The sequence below is a fragment of the Plecotus auritus genome (assembly GCF_963455305.1).
Source record: "Plecotus auritus genome assembly, chromosome: 6".
In the NCBI taxonomy this organism is placed as follows: domain Eukaryota; kingdom Metazoa; phylum Chordata; class Mammalia; order Chiroptera; family Vespertilionidae; genus Plecotus; species Plecotus auritus.
Window position 1 is genome coordinate 154,786,878 of NC_137773.1, and position 23,795 is coordinate 154,810,672.

The 23,795-nt window shown below is 42.7% G+C and overlaps 1 protein-coding gene across 4 annotated transcripts in view; it reads right to left on the minus strand.

Annotated features, from left to right (window-relative positions):
• Nucleotides 1–23,795, minus strand: part of TBC1D5 (TBC1 domain family member 5) — a 481,832-nt gene that overhangs the window by 187,988 nt on the left and 270,049 nt on the right. For all 4 annotated transcript variants that reach the window (XM_080675845.1, XM_080675847.1, XM_080675846.1 and 1 more), the window contains 4 exons: nucleotides 23,577–23,685; nucleotides 21,823–21,912; nucleotides 21,655–21,729; nucleotides 19,651–19,718 (listed from right to left, as the gene is read on the minus strand). In XM_080675845.1, coding sequence (XP_080531971.1) covers nucleotides 19,651–19,718; nucleotides 21,655–21,729; nucleotides 21,823–21,912; nucleotides 23,577–23,685 — 342 coding nt within the window. The remainder of the gene's footprint in view (nucleotides 1–19,650; nucleotides 19,719–21,654; nucleotides 21,730–21,822; nucleotides 21,913–23,576; nucleotides 23,686–23,795) is intronic.

The following is a 23,795-nucleotide window of genomic DNA, read 5'->3' on the forward strand; positions in this document are numbered from 1 at the left end:
GGAGGACATTTGGGGGCAACCAGGCCTGCAGGGGAGGTCAGTTGGGATCGACCAGGCTGGTAGACCAGGCCTGCAGGGGAGGGCAGTTGAGGGGGGCCAAGCTGGCAGGGGAGGTCAGTTGGGAGGGACCAGGCCTGCAGGGGAGGGTAGGTGGGGGAGACCCAGGCCTGCAGGGGAGGGTATTTGGAGGGAATCAGGCCAGCTGGGGAGGGCAGCTGGGGGTGACCACACCTGCAGTGGAGGGAAGTTGGGGGGAACCAGGCCTAGAGGGGAGGGCAGTTGGGGGGAACCAGGCCTGCAGGGGAGGGCAGTTAGGCGGGACCAGGCCTGCAGGGGAGGGCAGTTGGGGGAAACCAGGCCAGCAGGAGAGAATAGTTAGGAGCGACCAGGCCGGCAAGGGAGGGCAGTTAGGGGCAATCGGGCCATCAGGGAAGGGCAGTTGGGGGGACCAGGCCTGCAGGGGAGGGCAGTTGGGGGGAATCAGGCAGGCAGGCAGGAAAGTGTTTTTAGCCAGCAGTCCTGGATTGTGAGAGGGATTTCCCAAATTGGAGAGGGTGCAGGCTGGGCTGAGGGATACACCCCCTCCCTGTGCATGAATTTCATGCACCGGGTCTCTAGTCTGTATATATATAAAAGCCTAAGCGACCGAACGACTGGAATGACTGGTCACTATGACATGCACTGACCACCAGGGGGCAGGCACTCAATGCAGGAGCTTCCCCCCTGGTGGTCACTGTACTCCCACAGGGGGGAGTGCCACTCAGCCAGAAGCCCTGAGTCGGGCTCATGGCTGGCAAGCGCAGTGGCAGTGGTGGGAGCAGGCCTAAGCCGTCAGTCAGACATCCACTGAGGGCTCCCGGACTGCGAGAGGGTGCAGGTCAGGCTGAGGGACCCCCCCCCCCCCACTGCACCCGAGTGCACAAATTTCGTGCACCAGGCCTCTAGTATTTCCTATAAACTGGTAGGTCTAGAGATCTAATCAGATTCAGGCTCAACTGTCAACAAAGTTCTTTATAGGCAGCACGATGTTTTTAGTACGTGTTTACAAATTCTTTGGCATGCTTTCCATAAACAGGCGAGTCAAACTCCCTTCCATTTGAATATGTGTTGGCCTTCGTGATGGCTTCTCCCAGAGAATGCAGCATAAGGGATGCTGTGACATAGTTCTGCCTGGCTCTCCATCCAGACACATCCTTGGAACCCAGACTCCATGCTGCTAGGAAGAGAAGCAGCTACATGGAAGGGCTGTGTAGAGGTGTTGTAGCCATAGCTCCAGAGAAGGGCTTTGCTGAGAGCCAGCTTGAACAGCCAGCCATGTACGTGAGTAAGTGTTCAGAAATTCCAGCCCCTGACCTTCAAGCTGGCCTAGCCAACACCACGTGGAACAGAGACAAACTGTCCTGCTCACATCTACCCAAGTTATAGATTCATCAACAAAATAAATTATGCTGTTGTTTTAAGCTTTGGGGTGGCTTACAATGCAGCAATATATAACTGGTGTAGTTGGTGTTGTGCAATTCTATCAGGAGGCATGTACTGTTAACTTATCTCTCCTTTTATGATGCTAGCAACCACGGATGAGCATTGCCTAGGTCCATTAATTCACTAAAGGTTATAAAATGGTAAGACTATAATTTTATCATTTTTTCCTTTATTGTCTAATTTACATATATAAATAAAAATTCCCCTTCATCAATGTTTAGTTACCCTGAAGTACAGATCATCATAATTTTATTGATTTTATTTATTAAAATCTTATTGATTTCCAATAATTTACTCATGAATAGTTGTGGACATAAAAGATCTATAAATGACAGAATGGCCACTAATTCTGTCACGAAAGTTGTTTTTGACAACCGGACTATGCGATTTCTCCTTCGGATACCTTCTCATGTGACTGCAGTGTATGGAAGTGAATCAGGAAGTGAGAGATGGAGGACGACTAAACACCAACTCTAGAGCCCAATAACCAGGATCCCAGGTACCTGATGGGAGTTAACTAGAAAGACATTCAATAAAGCAATTATCTTCATAAACAGAAAGACAATAAAGGGAAGCCAGGCAAATATCTGGGCTGTCTATAATGAAGAGTTTCTCAGACAACAAAGAGACAAAAAGAGTATTTCCTAAGCAAGAAAAGGGTTAAGAAAAGAGTGAAATGATAAAGGGCTTTGTCACTGCATTATAGTACATAATTAGGTAATTAGAAGTATTAAAACAGACAAAGCATTGGGCCCAGATGAATTACTGAAGATGCAAGTATTCAATAAGATGCCCCAAGGGAGAAAGTAAAGCCCTTGGTGAAGGTTTATAATCATGCAGTAGGACAGAGAAGCACAGAAGGACTTGGAGGAACAATAACCGATGTTATGCCCATACTTCAAAAATAGAATTCCAAAACAAGCATTCATCCAAAATTTAAAATGAGTGGATGAAAACTCCCTAGAATACTATTAAACACCAAAATAACTATAATACATTACTCTGGTTTATTGTTTTATTATAGAAAAACTAAAAAATCAAGCAAAAACCATACAGGAATAGTTTGATATAGAATGAACACAGACACTCCGGATACTTTTTCTTTCTATGCTCCCTCTACTTTGGTTGATGATTTCACCATTCTCCCTATTCAACAAAATCTGCTTTCCCGTCTTCCCAGGCACACAGCTGGATTTAATTCCCCAGTGCCCTTTTCAGGAAGCTGTGGCCCTGCCTGTGAGGGCCCACAGACCTTTCCCCTTAGAGCTGGATAGAATGGAAAAGGGTCATCTGGGAGGCCTGGGAAGCTACATGTGGACTGTGGTTATTTTAAAAACTAGAGGCCCGGTGCACAAAATTTGTGCGTGGGGGAGGGGGGTGTCCCTCAGCCCAGCCTGCAACCTCTCTAATCTGGGACCCCTTGAGGGATGTCCGACTGCCTGTTTAAGACCAATCCCGGAAGGATCGGGCTTAAATGGGCAGTCGGACATCCCTCTCACAATCCAGGACTGCTGGCTTTCAACTGTTCACCTGCCTGCCTTCCTGATTGCCCCTAACTGCTTCTGCCTGCCAGCCTGATCACCCCTAACCACTCCCCTGCCAGCCAGATTGATGCCTAACTGCTCCCCTGCCAGCCTGATTGCCCCTAACTGCCCTCCCCTGCATGCCTGGTCACCCCTAACTGCCCTCCCCTGCAGGCCTGGTCCCCCCCCCCCAAATGCTCTCCCCTGCAGGCCTGGGTCCCCCCAAACTGCCTTGCCCTGCAGGCCTGGTCACCCCTAACTGCCTTCCCCTGCAGGCCTGGTCCCCCCCAACTGCCCTCCCCTGCAGGCCTGGGTCCCTCCCAACTGCCTTTCCCTGCAGGCCTGGTTGCCCCTAACTTCCCTCCTCTGCCGGCTTGGTCACCCCTAACTGCCCTCCCCTGCAGGCTTGATCGCCCCCAACTGCCCTCACTTGCAGGCCTGGTCCCTCTGAACTGCCCTCCCCTGCTGGCCATCTTGTGTCCACATGGGAGCAGGATCTTTAACCACATGGGGGCAGCCATCTTGTGTGCTGGAGTGATGGTCAATCTGCATATTACTCTTTTATTAGATAGGATAGAGTCCTCGTGCATGGGTGGGGGCCAGCTGGTTTGCACTGAAGGGTGTCCCAGATCAGGGTGGGGGTTCCCTTGGGGCGTGAGGCAGCCTGGGGGAAGGGCCTGTGGTGGTTTGCAGGCTGGCCATGCCCCCTGGCCACCCAAGCGGAGGCCCTGGTATCTGGGGTTTATTTATCTTCTACAATTGAAACTTTGTAGCCTGGAGTGGAGCCAAGCCTTCTGCTTGCTTCGTGGCAGCAGCCTTTTTTTTTTTTTGATTTATGTATCTTCTATAATTGAAACTTTGTAGCCTTAAGCGGAGGCCTGGGCTGGCCAGGGTGTGCGGAAAGCTTGGCTTCCTCCATCACCGGGGGCAACCCTAGCCTCCTGCTCTTTCCAGCTCCGTGGCTGCCGCCATTTGTCTTTGGATTTATGTATCTTCTATAATTAAAACTTTGTAGCCTTGAGTGGTTGCCTAGGCCGGCAAGGGCAGGTGGAAAGCTTGGCTTCCTCCATTGCCGGGGAAACCCAAGCCTCCCTCCTGCTCTCTGTGGCCGTAGCCATCTTGGTTGGGTTTATTTGCATATTCGCTCCTGATTGGCTGGTGGGCATTGCTTTGTGGGCGTGGCTTGTGAGTGTGGTGGAGTGATGGTTAATTTGCATATTACTCTTTTATTATATAGGATATATCTGAAAATTCTTGGATCACTTGGTCTGGGGAAAGTATCCCTTGGAGAAAGATACTTAAGCAGTCCCATGGAGAGAACCACATGGAGAGGAAGCCATACTGGTCCGCCAGCCTGGTCAGGCCTTTCAGATTACTGCAGCTCCAGCTGAAACGTGACTGCAATTTCTTGAGACTCCTAAGCCAGAAGCCTCCAGCTAAGCTGCTTCCAAACTCCTGACAGCAAGTATGAAATAATTATTGTTTCGAGTTACTAAGTTTTGGTTAACTTATATACTAGCAATAGATAACTAACATAGGTTTTGATACCTTAAATTGGGGTATTGCTAAAAAGCATAAGATATGTGATAGATCTGTCTATGGGAATGAACAGAAGCTCCAAGGACCTTGCATAAAGCATCATTGAAAGACTAAAGGGTGTGAATGAGATTGTGAGCAAAAGACAAACACAGCCCAGGAGGAGCTGGTTGCCAGAGAAGGCTTAAATAAAAGTGGGGTGTGGACGAAAGGGGCCACATGCTAACCTGACAAGCTCAGGGAAGGCCTGCATGGTGGTCTTTCAAACTCAAAGACCTAAAGTAACCACAAAAGATGGTCTGAAATTAAACTTTAACTAAAAGCAGTGGTCCTAGGCCAGTATCTTCACTGACAAGGTCAACCTTTACCTTATCTGAGCCTACCTGTCTTTTTGCATCTATGATAACATACCCTTGAAATGCCTGCATAACTTGTAATTTCCCTTTTTCAGGACCCCTTGGGGTACAACCTAATGTGCCTGGGTGCCAGGACAGATAACACAGATTCCTTCATTGTTATATTAATTGTTGACTGTTAACTATCCTGCACCCCGATAAGTATGTGTCTATCATTTTACTTTTTATCCAATCCCAGAGGTTTCCCCCTTTGCTTTCTCCCGCCTCTCTAATCTATCATTAATGGATTTCATGTAACCCACCTATGTCCCCTCCTTTGATTGCAATGTATAAAAATAGATGGAAAAAAAACACCATTCTCTGGAGCATTATCCCAATCCTTTGAGATGCCGCTTCCCAGCAATTGTCGACAGTTCGGCTCAAATAAACTTACAAAAATTCTTTACAGGTTTGAATGTTTTTATGTTAACAGGGGAAAACATACAGGGAAAACGTCCCTTATTATGTAGTGGCAACATGGCAATCCTTAGTTATAAGGAAAATAGAAAACATACCTAATAAACTGGGGATCTGACTAAGGAGCAATCCAGCCAGAGTGTTGAAGGTGCTGCCTGGTTTACACCTATTACTTATACTAGAATGAAAGAAGCAAAGGAAGAACGGCACAACAAAAAGGAGCTAGGACTTGCTGGGTTTAAAATAAAACACTTTCTCATTCTCAGACTCTCTATCGGCAATTTGTGCTAATATGAAGACACTGCTTTTGGGAAAATATCAAATCTAAAAACAAAACTAAGGATGTGAATGTAAAATCCTTCGTTAAGATCTCAGTAAAGGGATGCCTTAGAGCAGGGGTCGCGAACCTTTCGGACCTCTCGGACCAGCAGTGGTCCGCGGACCACCAGTTGGCACTGCTGCCTTTGAGAGCCTTTCTGTCTGACAAGATGCCCTGATGCCCTGTAAAGATTTAAAAAGCATGCCTCTCAGAGCCTTCAGCACTTAGATGTCAGGGATGTTACTAAACATCCAACACCGCACCCACAGCCGCTCACAACAAAGAATCCATTGGTCCATAATGTCAATAATCCCAAGGCTAAGAAACTCTGCATTAGAGTACATGAACCCAGAGGGCAGAAACCGAATCTATTTATTTAGTGTTTAATCGCCACCTCCTTCTGAATAAGATTTGAGGTAAGTCACTCATGTTTCTGTCTCCTGTTTTCTTCTCAGAGTGCTTTGCATACAGAAGGTATCTGATAAGTTGAAAAAGTGCTAAATCCAAGTAAACAAGGTTGACATAAAATATGATAGAGTAGTGAGTAGTAAGACCTAGAGTGCGAGGTGTTACTTCTATTTTGGCCATTAACAAGTTATATTTTCCCCAGTCATATGCTTTCTGAACTTTAACTTTCCACATTTGCAAAATAAAAGGATTTACCACTAGATGACAACCAGTGACACAAATGCCTATTATGGGTGCCTACTAGGGAAAATGAAGATACAAAACATAAGAACTAAGTACTCAAGAAATTTAGGAGAGAAAATAGACATTTTACAGATATTTCTAAGGAAAGAAAATTAAAATTAAATGTGCATGATCTATAAAAGAATAGAAGAGACACAATTTCTTTATGAAAATCCTTAACTTACAGCATGGTAGCTCGTACAGTCATTTCTCAAGTAGTATTTGTTGAATGAATAAAAAAATTGACAAATCTACCAACATATAAACCAATGAAAAATGAAAATTAAAACTATGGACTGAAGGACTGGAGGTAGGGAGCTGAAGTATAAGAAAGGTCAGGTCAGAGAAACCAAGATGGTGGCATAGGTAAGCACCTAAACTGCTGCCTCGCACAACAATTTCAAAACTACAACTAAAAGACAGAACGGACATCATCCAGAACCACAGGAAGGCTGGCTGAGTGGAAATTCTACAACTAGAAGGAAAGAGCAAAGCTCACGGAGAATCAGAGGAGCAGCAAAGGGCTGAGGTATGGAGACGCGCGCAGAGAGGAAGGGTGACTGAGTGCCTGGCTGACTTTCTCTGGTGGGAGGGGGAAGGAAGCCCCCAACTGCACTGAACCCCAGTTCTGACTGCACTGAAACCCAGTTCCGGGTGAAACCCCATGGACCCAGGCTCATACAGGGGGAGTCTGGACTGTCAGGTAGAGAGAAAGACACACAGAAACTCAGAGACCCGGGGGAGCCCCGGTGGGTCTGATGGCGCACGCGCGCGCGCGCGAATGCTCACAGAGAAAGCTGAATGCGGAGGTTGCCGCAGGCATTCCCTAGCGGAAGGGAGTCGGAAGCTCCTGACTGCACTGAACCCCAGTTCCGGGCGAGCCCCTGGGGACCCACACTCTTACAGGGGGAATCTGGACTGTCAGGCGGAAACCCAGGGGAGTCGCGGAAGGCAGAGGTCTGGAGGCACGCACGCAAGGGCAGGACTGACGGGAAGCCAAGACTGTATGCTCCGCCCTGAGACTCTGCCCCATCCAAGCTGAGCACAGAGGCTTTTGCAATTTTGCAAGTCTGATCCTATAAGGCTGTCTCCAGCACTGAACTTCTCCCAGTGTAGATACAGCTTATCCTCACAGCCAACTGGCCTGGAGGTCTATTCCTCCCAGTGATACCAACAACAATCAAGACTTAACTACAATAATGCTGTACACACAGTCCACAAAGGGGTGCACCAAGAGTGTCTACCTCAGGTTAATGGGGAGGCCGACCCACTGGGCCATATAGGAAACCTAGCACACAAAGCTACCATACCAACTCAGGAAAGCAGTGAAAATGCGGCGACAAAGAAACAGATCACAAACGAAAGAAATGGAGGAAAATAAACAACTGGATATAGAATTCAAAACCACGGTTATAAGGCTTTTCAAGAATATCCTAGAAAAGGCCGATAAATTTAGTGAGACCCCCGAGGATATGAAAAAGGACCAACTAGAAATTAAACACACACTGACTGAAATAAAAAATATTATACAGAGACCCAACAGCAGACTAGAGGAATGCAAGAATCAAGTCAATGATTTGAAAAACAAAGAAGCAAAAAACACTCAACCGAAAAAGCAAAAAGAAAAAAGAATCCAAAAAGTTGAAGATAGTGTAAGAAGCCTCTGGGACAACTTCAAGCGTACCAACATCAGAATTATGGGGGTGCCAGAAGAAGACAGAGAGCAAGATACTGAAAACCTATTTGAAGAAATAATGACTGAAAACTTCCCCTACCTGGTGAAAGAAATAGACTTACAAGTCCAGGAAGTGCACAGAACCCCAAACAAGAGGAATCCAAGGAGGACCACACCAAGACACATCAAAATTAAAATGCCAAGAGCAAAAGACAAAGAGAGAATATTAAAAGCAGCAAGAGAAAAACAGTTTTTTTACCTACAAGGGTGCACCCATATGATTGTCAGCTGATTTCTCAACAGAAACTATGCAGGCCAGACGGGAGTGGCAAGAAATATTCAAAGTGATGAAAAGCAAGAACCTACAACCAAGATTACTCTACCCAGCAAAGCTATCATTCAGAATGGAAGGTCAGATAAAGAGCTTCACAGATAAGAAAAAGCTAAAGGAGTTCATCACCACCAAACCAGTATTATATGAAATGCTGAAAGGTATTCTTAAAGAAGAGGAAGAAGAAGAAAAAGGTAAAGATAAAAATTATGAACAACAAATACATATCTATCAACAAGTGAACCTAAAAAACAAGTGAATTAAAAATCTGAGGAACAAAATAAACTGGTGAATATAATAGAATTAGGGGCATAGAAAGGGAGTGGACTGATAATTCTCAGGGGGAAAGGGTATGGGGGGTGCAGGAAGAGACTGGACAGAAATCGTACACCTATGGATGAAGACAGTGAGGGGGAGGTAAGGACAGAGGGTGGGGTGGGAACCGGGTGGAGGTGAGCTATGGGGGTAAAAAGGAGAAACAATTGTAATAATCTGAACAATAAAGATTTATTAAATTAAAAAAAAGAAAAATGAAGGTCAGGTCAGAGCACTGCAGTCTGTTTCTGTAGTTAAAGACAAGAGAAACATATAGCTTTCATAGGCCATAAACTGGGGGCGGACACTGATTTTAAAAAGGCAAAGGAAAGAAAATAGGAATCTATTGTGATGATAAGTGGTAGAATATAGCTGAGGAGGATCGCAGAAGAATCTCCAAAAGTCTAAATGGAAGGTAGGAGTTCGAAATCACCTGACAGGTGAGAAGATGAAGCAGAAGGGTTGGGATAGAAGGAGATATCAAACAGTGCAGGAGAAAGGGCAGGTGGGGCTGGAGTTTCAGGAGGTTGTATCTGTCATCATGGAAACAGAGGCTTCCATCAAACATTCTTTCCAGTTCTCCAATACCCTGAGTTACAGAGCAAGCCCTCTCTCCCACTGACTCCCCTTCTTAAAAACAACCCACTTTCAATTCATAAAGATGAAAAATCAGGGAAATATATAATAGACAGGGTGTTCCAAAAAATGTATACACAATGTCTATAGATTCTATTACATTTTGAAAATAAAATGTATTTTAAACACTGCCTTTATAATAATTCAAAGTGTATATCCATTTTGGGACACCCTGTATGTATGTGTATGTATATGTATATACATACATATGTATTTTAAGTGAAACACTCATTTACCCTTGAAGTAATAAAGTTGTTTCAATTCCAAATCTGCATGAAGTTCTCAGAAGGCTGTCATACTGTGAACTGGCTATGCCTATCAGGACTATTTCAGGATGGGGCACTACTTTACTGCCTAGCACACTTTACTTTTTAACATTCGCATCATCAATATTGAGCCCACAATTATAAACAGTGCTAAAAACATGGCTTAATCTAAAGTAGGGGGATGTCAACAGCCAATACTCTTCTGGTCAGCAGCTCGGGCTGACAGACTATGCCGCTGTTACTCATACCACTGCTCCCAAGTTCCGAAGACTTGGAGCATCAGGATGCTAATTAAGCACTACAACTGCACAGTCTGCAGCAAATACACCTATGTTTTCACTCAAATACCAATTTTTTTCAAAAATATTGAATATTCCATAAATTGGAATAAATGTGCAGTATGAATGTGCATGCTTAAGTGGAACAGAAATGGGAAAAGATACACATTAAAAACAGAAGCAGTACAAGAAAATACATATTTCTAAATAAATACATGCAGCCGTAATAATCAATATTTAGTTGTTACCTTAAGTGTTGTCAAATGAGGAAGGACTACAGGCCATTTGACAGAAGAATTGTTTCTTATATTCCTGAAAATCTGTTTCCCCCCTCTTTAATATTTAAGAAACACACACACAGGTTGCCGACAGCTCTCAGAGAGCGGCTTGTGTTGTAGTTTTCACTTTCTCGGCTGTGAACAAGTGCATATGTGAGGGCTGGTCGTGCATGCACAAGCGTGTACTCTGCCTGCGTTAAATAAAACCACAACACAACACCAAGTGCATCCACTCATTTGTGTGTGCCTGCAGTCCACCTCGAGGAGACTGAAAATATAAATACAAGCTGCTATTTTGGTGCAATCACACAAAGATGGCAGCTTGTGTGTTTTTTTCTCTCTAACATTTTAACACTGGGCAGATTGTCTGCATTAACACACACCCAAATCAATTCTGCTCTGAAACTGTTTATAAAATCTCCTTTCCCAGAGGATTTTCTTCTTTATTTAAGTAAAAAATGGGCTTGGAGGAAGCTGTATACCAACATTGAGGACATCTTACATTTATAAAGTGTGACAATCTCGTCACTTTACAGAGTACTGACAGTATTCCTCCCAACGTGGGAACTGTGCAGAAGATGCACTTTAAACAAGAAAAAAAAAAAAATCAACAAGTTCACTTTCTAAAAGCACTTTTGTATATCAGTAATATAGAAGAAATTTCCAAAGTAGTCTAATTTTAAGCTGTCTACAATAACATAATAACTAAATTTGACCAAAAACTCAGACAAGACTTGTATACTATAAAAATTCATAGTTTCTTAAGGGCAGAGAAAGGAAATAAAAGCAAATATTTAGCATAGGCTACATCTAAAAGTTCACTATCAATAAAAAAGAAAACGCAGATATTCATATCATATACTGTACAAAAACATAACAACAATGAGTTTGCCACAGTGCTGTCCAACAGAACTGTCCATAATAAAAATGTTCTATATCTATGCTGAACCATTGAATAGCCATTAGCACTTGAAATATGGCTACTATCAATGAAGAAGACTTCATAAAAAATGTTTTAATCTTAATTAATTTAAATTTAAATAGTCACATGAGCCTGGTGGGTACCAAATTGGACAGCACACATCTATAGTTTTAAAGAGAGTTTCAGCGATTACTAATGAAACCACAAAATATCAAATGAAGAATTAAAAATAACTGAGGAGACACAGTTGCTTAAATAGATCGTCAGAAGCTTTATGAAAACTATAAACAAAAGGAAACACTAATTTGAGAAAGTTGGATCTTTTTTTAAAAATATATTTTATTGATTTTTTATAGAGAGGAAGGGAGAGGGATAGAGAGTTAGAAACATCAATGAGAGAGAAACATCGATCAGCGGCCTCCTGCACACCCCCTGCTGGAGATGTGCCCACAACCAAGGTACATGCCCTTGACCAGAATCGAACCTGGGACCCTTCAGTCTACAGGCCGATGCTCTATCCACTGAGCCAAACCAGTTAGGGTGAGAAAGTTGGATCTTTACAGATCTGACCATAATATGGAGATTAAGTAGGAAGGAATGGATTTAACTGATAAATGAGCTGCCTGAAGTGCTAACTGCAATAACCCTACAATAACCAGAAACAAAAGACCAAACATTAAAGGTGAGGACTAGGACATCCAAAAGGCAATCAGATAAACTTTTAATTAGAGTCAAAGTTACAATGTAAAAGTAAGTTAAATAATTTTAATCATTTAATTGAAGGAAAAAGGAGAACACATCTGAAGAAGATACTATTTGGCAATAGCTTATAAATATGTTAATTTGCAAATGATGTTATAGACACTATAAATATACTTTTAGAATAGACCTTGATAGACCAAATAACAGACTTCTATGGCATCTAATATGGAAATGATATTTTATTTCAAACTCATTACTTCCCATCATCTTAAATATTACTGAGTTTCATTTAATGTTTCAGCCTTTGAAGCATGGCAAATTGGATTGGAATGGGCGATTCAGGTTCTGAATCAGAAACACTGTAAAATGGAACTCCTGGATTTACCTTTTTATCAGTATTTTCAAAAATAAAAGTGAGAAGAGTAACAACCTCATTAGGTTGAGATAAAGTACAATTAATTGAAATGAATATAAAACGCTGTGAGGCAAAAAAGAGTTAGCAGAATAAAAATATGTTAAAATTAGTTGAAAGAAGAGATAATATTTAATACAGTGACAAATTCAATAATGATGCAACAATGCAGCTTGTGAGATAAAATTATCTTATTTAAACTCAGAATAGCAGGCTGATAGTACTTTTTTAAGTGTGCTTATTTATATCTCTCATAAACATCAACTTGACTCTATACAGTGAGACAAAACAGCATTAGGTCCATGCCCTCCAAGGGCTTACTGTTAGGTTTCAAAGAGGAGATGGGCTAACACCAGAGCTCTTGTACATACTGTTTCTATCACAGCACCAGTTAATTTGGGCTGTAACTTTTTTGGCTGTTTTCTCTATTAGATTCTGAGCTTCTTAAGGGTCCTTGCCATATTTATCTTGGCATCTCCAGTGCCTGGCTCCCAGAGGAGATTAGAATAAATGCATTGAATATATTGGCAGATTGAATACCTTGGCAGGTCTAAATAAATATAAAAGTCTCAACAAAATTAAGTAAATCATCAGAAATTTATTAAGAAATTTCTACTAGAACATAGAATAGGCACAAGTTACTTCCAATTGTAAAGAATGGAAAATGCTCCATTAACAGGTTGGTGATGAACTCAGGCTTTGAAGAATGAATTGTCAGGAATCCAACAGGGAGGAGTGGGGTTAGTAGCATTCCCAAGGACAAGTAATGCAAAACACGGAAAGCACAAAACCTGTTCAGGGAATCGTACCACAGCACTGGCCTAAAAGGGAATTGTGGTGGGACTCTCAGTTTTCGGTCCTCCATATAAGGAGTCTGGACATTGCTACTCCATCCTAACAAGTAAAAAGCTGAGAAGACTAAGAACCAATAACTCTTCTTGGATCCATTAGAATGGGGAAGACACAGGGCAAACTGCTGTCCCCAAGACTGGAGAGACAGACAGGCAAATACAGGGAGTCACAGCTTGTTGCAGAGACTCACAAGTGGGAACCAGTGTGGGTAGGAAAATCTGAACTGTAACTGATGAATTACTGAGCTCAGTGTGAACTACTCTGAGAGTCAAAATCTCCAGGTGGACCTGTCATAGAGGAGCCTCACAATATTGTGAGATCTACTTCCGGGAGCTGGACCAAGTTCCCACAGTAGTATAAGAGAAAAATCCCCCCCACCAGCCTCCATCAAGGGGAAAGGAAAAGGAGCCAATGTGAACACAGCACTGTTCTTCTTAACAAGGCCAATTAAAAGACAAAGATTGTCAGCATGAATAAAAAAATTTAAAAAAGACCCAAGTATATGTTACCTACAAGAAAGCCATTTTAAATATAAAGACACATGTAGATTAAAAGTAAATGGATGGAGAAAAACATACCATACCAACACTAATTACAAGATAAAAAAAGAGCATTACATAATAATAAAGGGGTCAATTATCCAAGAAGACAAAACAATCCTTATTATGTATGAACCTAAAAAAATAGCATCGAACTATGTAAGGAAAGAACTACTAAAATTACTAAGAGAACCCACTTCCAAGGTTGGCAATTTTATCACCCTACAATCAGATGGACAGTTCTGGCAGGCCGAGGATCATTAAGGACATAGTTGAACTCAACATCATCAATTAACTGAATATAACTGACATCTACACTGAGTGGCCAGATTATTATGATCTCTGAACACATAATAATCTGGCCACTCAGTGTATGTGTATTAGAGGCCCGGAGCATGAATTCGTGCATGGGTGGGGTCCAGCCAGCCTGGCCAGGGGGAGGGGACATGGGTGGTTGGCCGGCCTGCCTGCTAGTCGAACTCTTGGTCGAGGGGGCATTTTGCATACTAGCCTTTTATTATATAGGATATACACTGAGTGGCCAGATTATTACGCATTCAGAGATCATAATAATCTGGCCACTCAGTGTATACACTACTTCATCAAATAACATCAGAATATACATTCTTTTCAAGCTCATGTGGAACATTCACAAGACAGACCACATTCTGGACCATAAAACACACCTTAACATATGTGACAGAATAGAAGTCATACAATGTCTGATCTCAGACCAGAGATCAATAACAGAAAGATAAGTGAAATCCTAAAAGGGAGCTGTGTGTGTGTTAGTCCATTCTTCTGCAGACCACAGGGAGAGTCACAGAACCTTTAAGATGAAGCAAGTATCATGACTAGAAATGTGTTTTGAGGAGACAGGGCTGTAACACATGGCTAATACTGGAGAAGATAAGTAACAGATTCAAGAGAACAATAAACAAGAGACTCAAGGTGGGAGGTAAAAGAACCTGAAACAGAGCAGTAAAAATGGAACAGAACCCATGTGAGAAAACTAGATAAAATGACTCCCTACTCTGTATTTAAAAATATAAAATGTATACCCTCAACCCATCTACTCTTAACCATCTTTAATAGTGCATCTTTAGTCTAAGTCACTAACATTACTCAACTTAGAATACTGCAATAGATTCATTTCTACCTCCACCTTCACCCCAGTATCACAGCAGCCAGAATTATCTTTTCAGATCTCACACCCCTGCTCAAAATCCTCTAATGGCTTCCCATTGCAATTGGAATGAATTCCAAACTCCTTTCTGTGGTCTGTAGGACTGCTTGTCTGGAATGTGAGTTTATCTCAATGTCCCTGCTTAAAGCACTTGCTTCCAGCCACACCTGCCTTCCCTTTGTTCCTCTAAATACTGAGCTTATTTTAACTGAGGGACTTTGCACCAGCTGTTCCCTCTGCCTGGAATGTTCTTCCCCTAGATATTCACATGACTGGCTTTTAAAATTTGTTCACATCTCACCTCAAATGTCATCTTCTCAACGATGCCTTTTCTGATCACTGTTCCTAAAGCAGTCATCCCCTCTAGCTCTCATATTACCCTTCTTCATTTCTTCACAGCAATTACCTCCCTCTACAATTACCCTCTGTATCTATACATGCTTATTATCTCACCCTCTGCCCGCCTACAATAAAATGTACATCATGTGATAGCAGGACCTTGTCTGTCTTTTGCACCACCATGCTTCCCTCCGCCTCCTCCAAAGGATCAGCCTGGAACAGTGTAGACATTCAATAAATAGACATTTAAAAAAAACAAATTTCTTATCACAGATGCCAGTGACTGAGTAGCATCGTATAACATTCACTGAGCTGTACTTCCTTTCGTCTCCTATTGCATTATGAGCTGCCTTGCAGACTGAATTGAAAACCATGGATTTTAGATCACGTAATGCCTTCTAGAGAGAATGTATTACCTAAAGTAGTAAAATTACTCAAGCTATTCAGCTTTTATGATTAGGCAATTTGGTGGCTTTACAATAAGACTGACAATCTTACCCTGCAAACAAAGTTACTTGCCACAAGATACATACAGAGATGACAAGGAAACTTACTCTAAATATGGAGAGAGCCTTCTGGGAAAGAAGGTATGCAACCTCCCCGCTGTGCTATGGACTACAGGGCTTCCTAGCTGCTTTCCCTGAATCTCGGGTTTGCCAACTTAATTAAAATTACCAGTGGAGATTAATTACAAGGTTATCCTATATAATAAAAGGCTAATATGCAAATCGACTCAACGGCAGAATGACCGGTCGCTATGATGCAAACTGACCACCAGGGTGTAGACGCTCAATGCAGGAGCTGGCCCCCGGTGGTCAGTGCACGCCCACGGGGGGAGTGCCGCTCAGCCAGAAGCCGGGCTCACAGTTGGCAAGAGCAGCAGTGGTGGCGGGAGCCTTTCCCGCCTCTGTGGCAGCACTAAGGACCCCTCAGGGGATTTCCGCCTGCCAGGTTAGGCCTGCTCTGGCAGGCAGACATCCTCCGAGGGGTCCCGGACTGCAAGAGGGTACAGGCCGGGCTGAGGGACTACTCGCCACCCCACCCCCAGTGCATGAATGTCGTGCACGGGGCCTCTAGTATGTGTGTGTGTGTGTGTGTGTGTGTGTGTGCGCCCGGTGCACAAAATTAGTGCACGGGGGGGTGTGTCCCTCAGCCCAGCCTGCACCCTCTCCAATCTGGGGCCCCTTGAGGGACATCTCTCTCACAATCCAGGACTGCTGGCTCCCATTTGCTCGCCTGCCTGCCTTCCTGATTGCCCCTAACTGCTTCTGCCTGCCAGCCTGATGACCCCCTAACCACTCCCCTGCCAGCCTGATTGATGCCTAACTGCTCCCCTGCCAGCCTGATTGCCCCTAACTGCCCTCCCCTACAGGCCTGGTCACCCCTAACTGCCCTCCCCTGCAGGCCTAGTCATCCCTAACTTCCCTCCCCTGCAGGCCTGGTCACCCCTAACTGCCCTCCCTACAGGCCTGGGTTCCCCCAACTGCCCTTCCCTGCAGGCCTGGTTGTCCTCAACTGCTCTCCTCTGCTGGACTGATCGCCCCCAACTGCCCTCCCTTGCAGGCCTGGTCCCTCCCAAAGGCCCTCCCCTGCTGGCCATCTTGTGGTGGCCATCTTGTGTCCACATGGGGGCAACCATCTTTGACCACATGGGGGCAGCCATCTTGTGTGTTTGAGTGACAGTCAATTTGCATATATATTACTCTTTCATTAAATAGGATAGAGGCCTGGTGCATGGGTGGGGGCCAGCTGGTTTGCCCTGAAGGGTGTCTGGATCAGGGTGGGGGTTCCCTTGGGGCATGGGGCGGCCTGAGCGAGGGGCCTGTGGTGGTTTGCAGGCTGGCCACGCCCCCCGGCGACCCAAGCATAGGCCCTGGTATCTGGGATTTATTTATCTTCTATAATTGAAACTTTGTAGCCTTGAGCAGAGGCCAGGAAGCTTGGCTTCCTCCATCACTGGGGGTAACCCAAGCCTCCTGCTCTCTCCAGCTCCGTGGCTGCCACCATTTTTGTTGGGATTTATTTATCTTCTATAATTGAAACTTTGTAGCCTTGAGCAGAGGCCAGGGCTGGCCAGAGTGGGTGGGAAGCTTGGCTTCCTCCATTGCCGGGAAAACCCAAGCCTCCTGCTCGCTCCGTGGTCGCAGCCATCTTGGTTGGGTTAATTTGCATACTCGCTCCTGATTGGCTGGTGGGTGTGGCTTGTGGGCATAGTGGAGGTATGGTCAATTTGCATGTTTCTCTTTTATTAGTGTGGATCACCTATCTAATAAAAGCATGATATGCAAATTGACTGTCACTCCAACACACAAGATGGCTGCTCCCATGTGGTCAAAGATGGCTGCCCCCATGTGGACACAAGATGGCCACCACAAGATGGCCAGCAGGGGAGGGCCTTTGGGAGGGACCAGGCCTGCAAGGGAGGGCAGTTGGGGGCGATCAAGCCTGCAGGGGAGGGAAGTTGGGGGGGACCAGGCCGGCAGAGGAGGAAAGTTGGGGGCGACCAGGCCTGCAGAGAAGGGCAGTTGGGGGAACCCAGGCCTGTAGGGAGAGCAGTTAGGGGTGACCAGGCCTGCAGGGGAGAGCAGTTAGGGGCAAACAGGCTGGCAGGGGAGCAGTTAGGCATCAATCAGGCTGTCAGGGGAGTAGATAGGGGTGATCAGGCTGGCAGGCAGAAGCACATAGGGGCAATCAGGAAGGCAGGCAGGCGAGCAATTGGGAGCCAGCAGTCCTGGATTGTGAGAGGGATGTCCGACTGCCCGTTTAGGCCCGATCCTATATATATATACACACTTATATACATGTTATAAGAAAAATGCATAGAAAATATGAAACCAAATAGTTATAAGAACACAGCTTTTAAGAAATAACACTTTCTAATAGCAAAGCAAAAATGTTTGAGCTAAGTAACCAAAATGATGAACAGACCCCCAAAGCCACTTCCTATTAGGTTTGGCTATAGGCATTTTACTTTCCCCTCTGCTTGCTGTTTCTTTTAACCAATCTGGCCCACCTGGCCTCTGAGTGTGTGCCTCTGCCCTGTGGCACATGTCCTCCATTTCCATCTAATAATGGTATGAACTCTATCATCCTTATTAGCCACTTCAAGCTGAAGTGGTCAATTTTTCTAAGATAACTGCCTAGCATCTGAAAGAAAGAGGTACCTTTACCACTGGGTTAGCAATATATACCTTGGATTTTGTTTTTAGAGACCTGTTTTACAGCCACCAATTACCTAGTTACTTAAATGACTGATGAGGAAATTTATTCTTTTTGTTTTATTCACAAATGTTAATTGAGTGCCTCCTGTGCATCAACACAATGGCCTTCTACTTTCCATGATGATTATGGGGGCATTGCACATAGCCACCCCACACCTCTGAGTGGAGCTTCCCTGTAAGTGGTCATTCTGGCAACTGGATAACTCAAGCTCATCAAAATGATCCCAAACCTTTATTCCCAAACCAATATTATTGCCAGCTTTCTAAGATTTTGTTGTGTTCTGAACTCAAGATTCCTCTGAATTTTTTGAAGCAAATTTCATTTGTTAAATATATAGAATAACCTTAAAGGTAGTCCATGTCATTTGATTATTCTGTTTGGATCTGGAAAGAGAGGAATAGCCAGAGGCCTTGACACTGTGACAAATCTAGTAGGAGTTGAACTAAGAGTAGGCAGACAGGCAAAGCTGCGGAAGGACTTGGAAAGAGGCCCCAGAGATACTCATGAATCTGTATACCTGGCTCATCCTAGACCCCAATGATTAAATCAAATTTAATACCATGTTTGTGCTTTTTTATAGTTTAAAGTACAAACATATCTCATTTGCTTCTATTATAAATATATTCATATAACAACACTATGAGGTGATTGCTATTTTCCCCATTTTATAGAAAAGGACACTCGGGAGAAAAACATTCATTGAAAGTAATTTGCTCAAGATTACAGCATATGTTGCTATAACTTACCCTAAGATCTTCTTACACAAATTCCATGTACTTCTTACTACTTGACCCCGAAAAATGAGGTCAACGTATGAAAGATATGGATATTGACTATGTGCTAAATAAGAAACTGCTTTTCACATGGTAAATACTGAGTAGACTGAGAGAAGAAATTGTTTGCAAATCTCAATGGCTTCAAGAGGAAGGGAAATAAAGAGGGTAAAAGTAACAGTAGTCATTCAAAAAAGTAATTTGGTTAGAAAGGAATTCAAAGGTGTAAAGCAAGAGATAAATATTTCTAGCAATACCCGTATTATGAATACATAATGCAACCTTAATCAGAAGCATATGACTTAAAATAATTGTTGAAAATTGAAAAAAATGATTAAATATTATTTTAAGAGTGTCAACATCATAAATATAATTTATTTTGAAAAATGGAACACAGAAATCTGTATTTTAAGAATAGAAAATGATAGTTATTATCAAAACTTGGCCAAAATAACTTTGTTATTAACATAAAGCTCCTCAATAGATTTTGGATTTTGCTAAAACACGAAGAGGTAATACTGATTTTAATTAATGAAAGTAATTTATAAATAGTTCTACATACGTTCTTGTGACGTCTTGTTCAATCATTGATCGGAGTTCTTTATCTTGGAAGAACTTGTTCCAAAGACTCTGAAATAAAAAGAACCTATTTAAATAATCTCACACTTTTGCTTGACTTTGATGGTCTCAATTTAATAATTTAAATGATTCAATTTATCCTTCTTTGAGTTATCATTTCACATTGCAGATAGGAAACCTGAAAATGGAGCAATTTTATTAAATCCAGTTTACTCTCAGACACATCCTTATTCTAACATCAATTTTTCCAGAGGTATTATTATATATATTTAAATTATTTTCTGATATCTATATAAAATGAACAATGCTTTTACTACTATGTACCCAGTACTACCTCTAAACAACAAAAAAGTCTCCTTGGATTAGAATAATCCAAGTTGGCCATAGCCCAACTGCTCAGACATGAACCTAACCTGAATTCCCAATGTTTTCTACAAAGTTTGGTCTTCCAATTTAATAGTTTTTTGTTGTTGTTAATCCTCACCTGAGGATATTTTTTCCATTGATTTTTAGAGAGAGATTGGGAAGGAGGGAGGTAGGGAAGAAGAGAGAGGAAGAGGGAAACATCAATGTGAGAGAGAGACATTGACTGGCTACCTCCCACATGCCTCCTGACTGAGGCTGGAAATAAATCCGCAATCCTTCAGTGCATGTTCCAATGCTCTAACCACTTAGCCCCACCAGATAGGGCCCAATTGAATAGATTTTTATGTATTTCTTAAAATGTGAATTTAAGTTTTGAAATTTACTTAAAGTATTTTATGCTACTATACCATAGACTATATTATAATAATAACGAGAGGCCTGGTGCACAAAATTTGTGCACAATAGGTTCCCTAGGCCTAGCCAGCAATGAGGGCGGATCGGGGCTTTCCTTCCCCGGCTGCGGCCTTCCTTCATTCCGCACTGACCCCTGGTGGTCAGTGCACCTCATAGTGAGCAATCAAACTCCTGAGGGGACACTTTGCATATTAGCCTTTTATATATATATATATATATATATATATATATCGGGAAAATGCTAATGTTGCATATTAACTAAAAAAAAATTCTATTAGTAGGAAACTAGGAATTACAACAGTAATTTAAAAAGTTATACAACACTTATGAAGAAGTAATTATTCCTAGTCTTCACGAGAATATGAGTGGAGGTAGGTCTAACCTTTTCCCTATCTTTAAAGACTTGTTCATGGAGTCACTACAAATAGTTAGTTTTCTTTCTTCCTCTGAGTTAGTCCTACAAAGTGAACCCTTCTCTATTTCTATCATACAGGGAGGCTTTCCTACTGCTCCCTACAGCACCCTTGATAAAATAGTTCCATCCTTATCTTTTTGCTCTTCTAGCTTGTCCTTAGTTCTTAAAGACCCCCTTGGGACTTCTCCTTTGTAGTGCCATTCCACAGAAATGGATCATACACTTCCTCCAACACAGTATCTACACTAATAAAAGAGAAACATGCAAATTGACCGTCACTTCGCGACACCCAGCAGCCAATCAGGAGTATGCAAATTAACCCAACAAAGATGGTGGTAGCCCCACCTCCAGCCGCTCCAGGCCTCTGGGCAGCATGCATGCAGGCGCGGAGCAGCCGGGTGGGGTGGGACGCCTGCTATGAGAGGAAGGGCAGGGGGCGGAGGGAGCTACAGGAGCGGTGCTCCGGCGGGAGTGAAGACTGAAGGCTCCGGCTGGCTTCAGCCAGAGTAAAGACAGAAGGTGGCAGCCAGAGCGAAGGCCTGGGTCCCAGGTGCCAGAGGAAAACTGGTGCCGGCAGCCAGGGGAAGGAAGGCCTATTGCATGAATCTTCGTGCAACGGGCCTCTAGTATATATACAGATGAGAAAGTTTCCATGAGGTTTTAGGTAGTATGTGGGGGTTATAAATATAGTTGGTATGGAATAACTCTGCTTTTGTGGTAACTGATAACTAGTCTGATAAACACGTGCTTATGGGTAAAAGAGGTTGCGATATGAATGAACTCGAAATTTACCCCTTCATCCTGTGAAAGGGGATTATTGATCATCAGGTCCTGCTGGCCAACGACCTTCCTCGGGTTGGTGATGTGCTAGGGAAGAAAGAAAGAAAACAAGAGATCAGAAGCCTCTGGACTTTAAAGCACAGATTTGAAAACAATTGTATTAATTAAAGTACAACTTACTATTTCTTTGATGTTGCTATACCATGCTCTTAATTCTTTAATTTTACTTATCCACTGACTTTTATCTTGAGGAAGAACACAAAGAAATAGCTGTCAAGAAGAAAAAAAAACTTTTATAAAAATCATAAGAAGTAAAGTGTGAAACTATGCCAAAGAGAATCACCTGAAAATTAAGATATTCATATTCCTGGCATTTCATATTCCTATCATCATTCTAATTCTCAATAAATTTGGAGATATTTAAGAAGTATGTATTTTCATAATCCAAATGTGAACAAAGGCCACCCTCCCCCCAAGATCTCAAAAGCTACACCACAAAATGGAAGCAACCTTCTCTCCAGATATATATATATAAAAAAATTCATTGAGGTTCAAGTGTGATTCCAATTTTACAGTCCTAAATTGTTATGCCAGTGAAATGGAGAAGTACTGTTTGGGGTAAGAGAGGACATTAACAGGCATAAGGTCCAGTTAGTAATTTCAAGGTTTAAGATTTGTCCTGAATGGAGCAGGTAGAGGACAGACTAGAGCAGGGGTGGGCAAACTTTTTGACTCGAGGACCACAATGGGTTCTTAAACTGGACTGGAGGGCCGGAACAAAAGCTTAGATGGAGTGTTTGTGTGAACTAATATAAATTCAAAGTAAAGGAGCGGAGGGGAGAGCAAGAGAACCGGATAGAACAGCCGGATCCGTAGTTTGCCCACGGCTGGACTAGAGCAACCTGAGGACTCAGCCTGAGAAGTGAAGTCATTCCTTTCACAGCAGAAAATTCAATTTACCACCGGCAATCAGCTTATGAAAATAACAAGCATTCTTAAAAAGACAAATTTGATTTAATTTAGCTTAATACATTAAAATAAATCTGGATTTGAGTTTATTTTCCACAAATGAAGGATACTAAAAGTTAAACAACAAAGAATGGAGGGGGGTGAGGCACAAATATTTGTATACAAATATTTCATCAGCAGGTCTCCTGCCTTAACTGCCTGCATCTATCAGAAGAAAAATGTATTTTAATTATTAAATCTAAATTATTAAATCTAAAACTGTCTAATACATCATGTTTCCTTACTGTCTGTACTTGCAGACTCCGGATGCTCAATTCATGCAGACCTACCCTAAAAAACTTCTAGTAAAAGTCATTTTAGAAATGAGACTAAACCTAAATTAATTCATTTTGAGTAGAAAAAGGGTCAATATTTCCAAGCAACTAAAATGATAATTGTGGATTATTATTACCAGTTTTGGTAGCCAATGGCCCCTTCTTTTAGAAAGAGATTGACCTAATTTCCTTCACTACTTGCTGCCCTACACTTGGTGTTTCCAGTCAAAGAAATATAAAAAAAATCTTTCCTATCTGCTATTTCTGAAGAGAAAAGGAAGGATGGATAAATGATGGCACTAGATATAATAGGAATCTGAAAAGTGAATCTCCCTATGCCCCTGCCCCACTTCAACAGTTTCTGTAGTGGCTGGGGCATGTTAAGGTGTTGCTTTGAATTCTGTACCATAAAATGAGATGAAAAAACTGTTATTTCAAAGGACTACCTTACCATCACCAGTTATTCAGAACTAAGGTGGTTCAACCTTATTAGTAAATGTTCTATGAAAGATAAGCATGGATGGCCAAAAAAAGTCTCGAGTGCAGCTCCTGGAAAATTCAGTGATCCCCCGAATGGGTAATCTTCCAGGGCATCAGGTAATGTGTTGATATACTGCAACCGCAAACTGTAAATAAATATTTTCTTCTTACCTTCCAGCAAATGCTGCGGAACCTGCTGCTTCTCAGCTGCCCATTAATCCCCTTCTGCCTTATTGTTGCCAAGTAATTGTTGTTTACAAAGAGTTCCTCCCATTCTTTCCTATATGCAAGAAACCAAAGCAAGGAGATGAGATCCTTTTGTTAAAATTCTTCTGCTTGGAGAGGAGTGCTACAGGAAATTAATTTTAAATAAGTCTAAGAAATGCAACT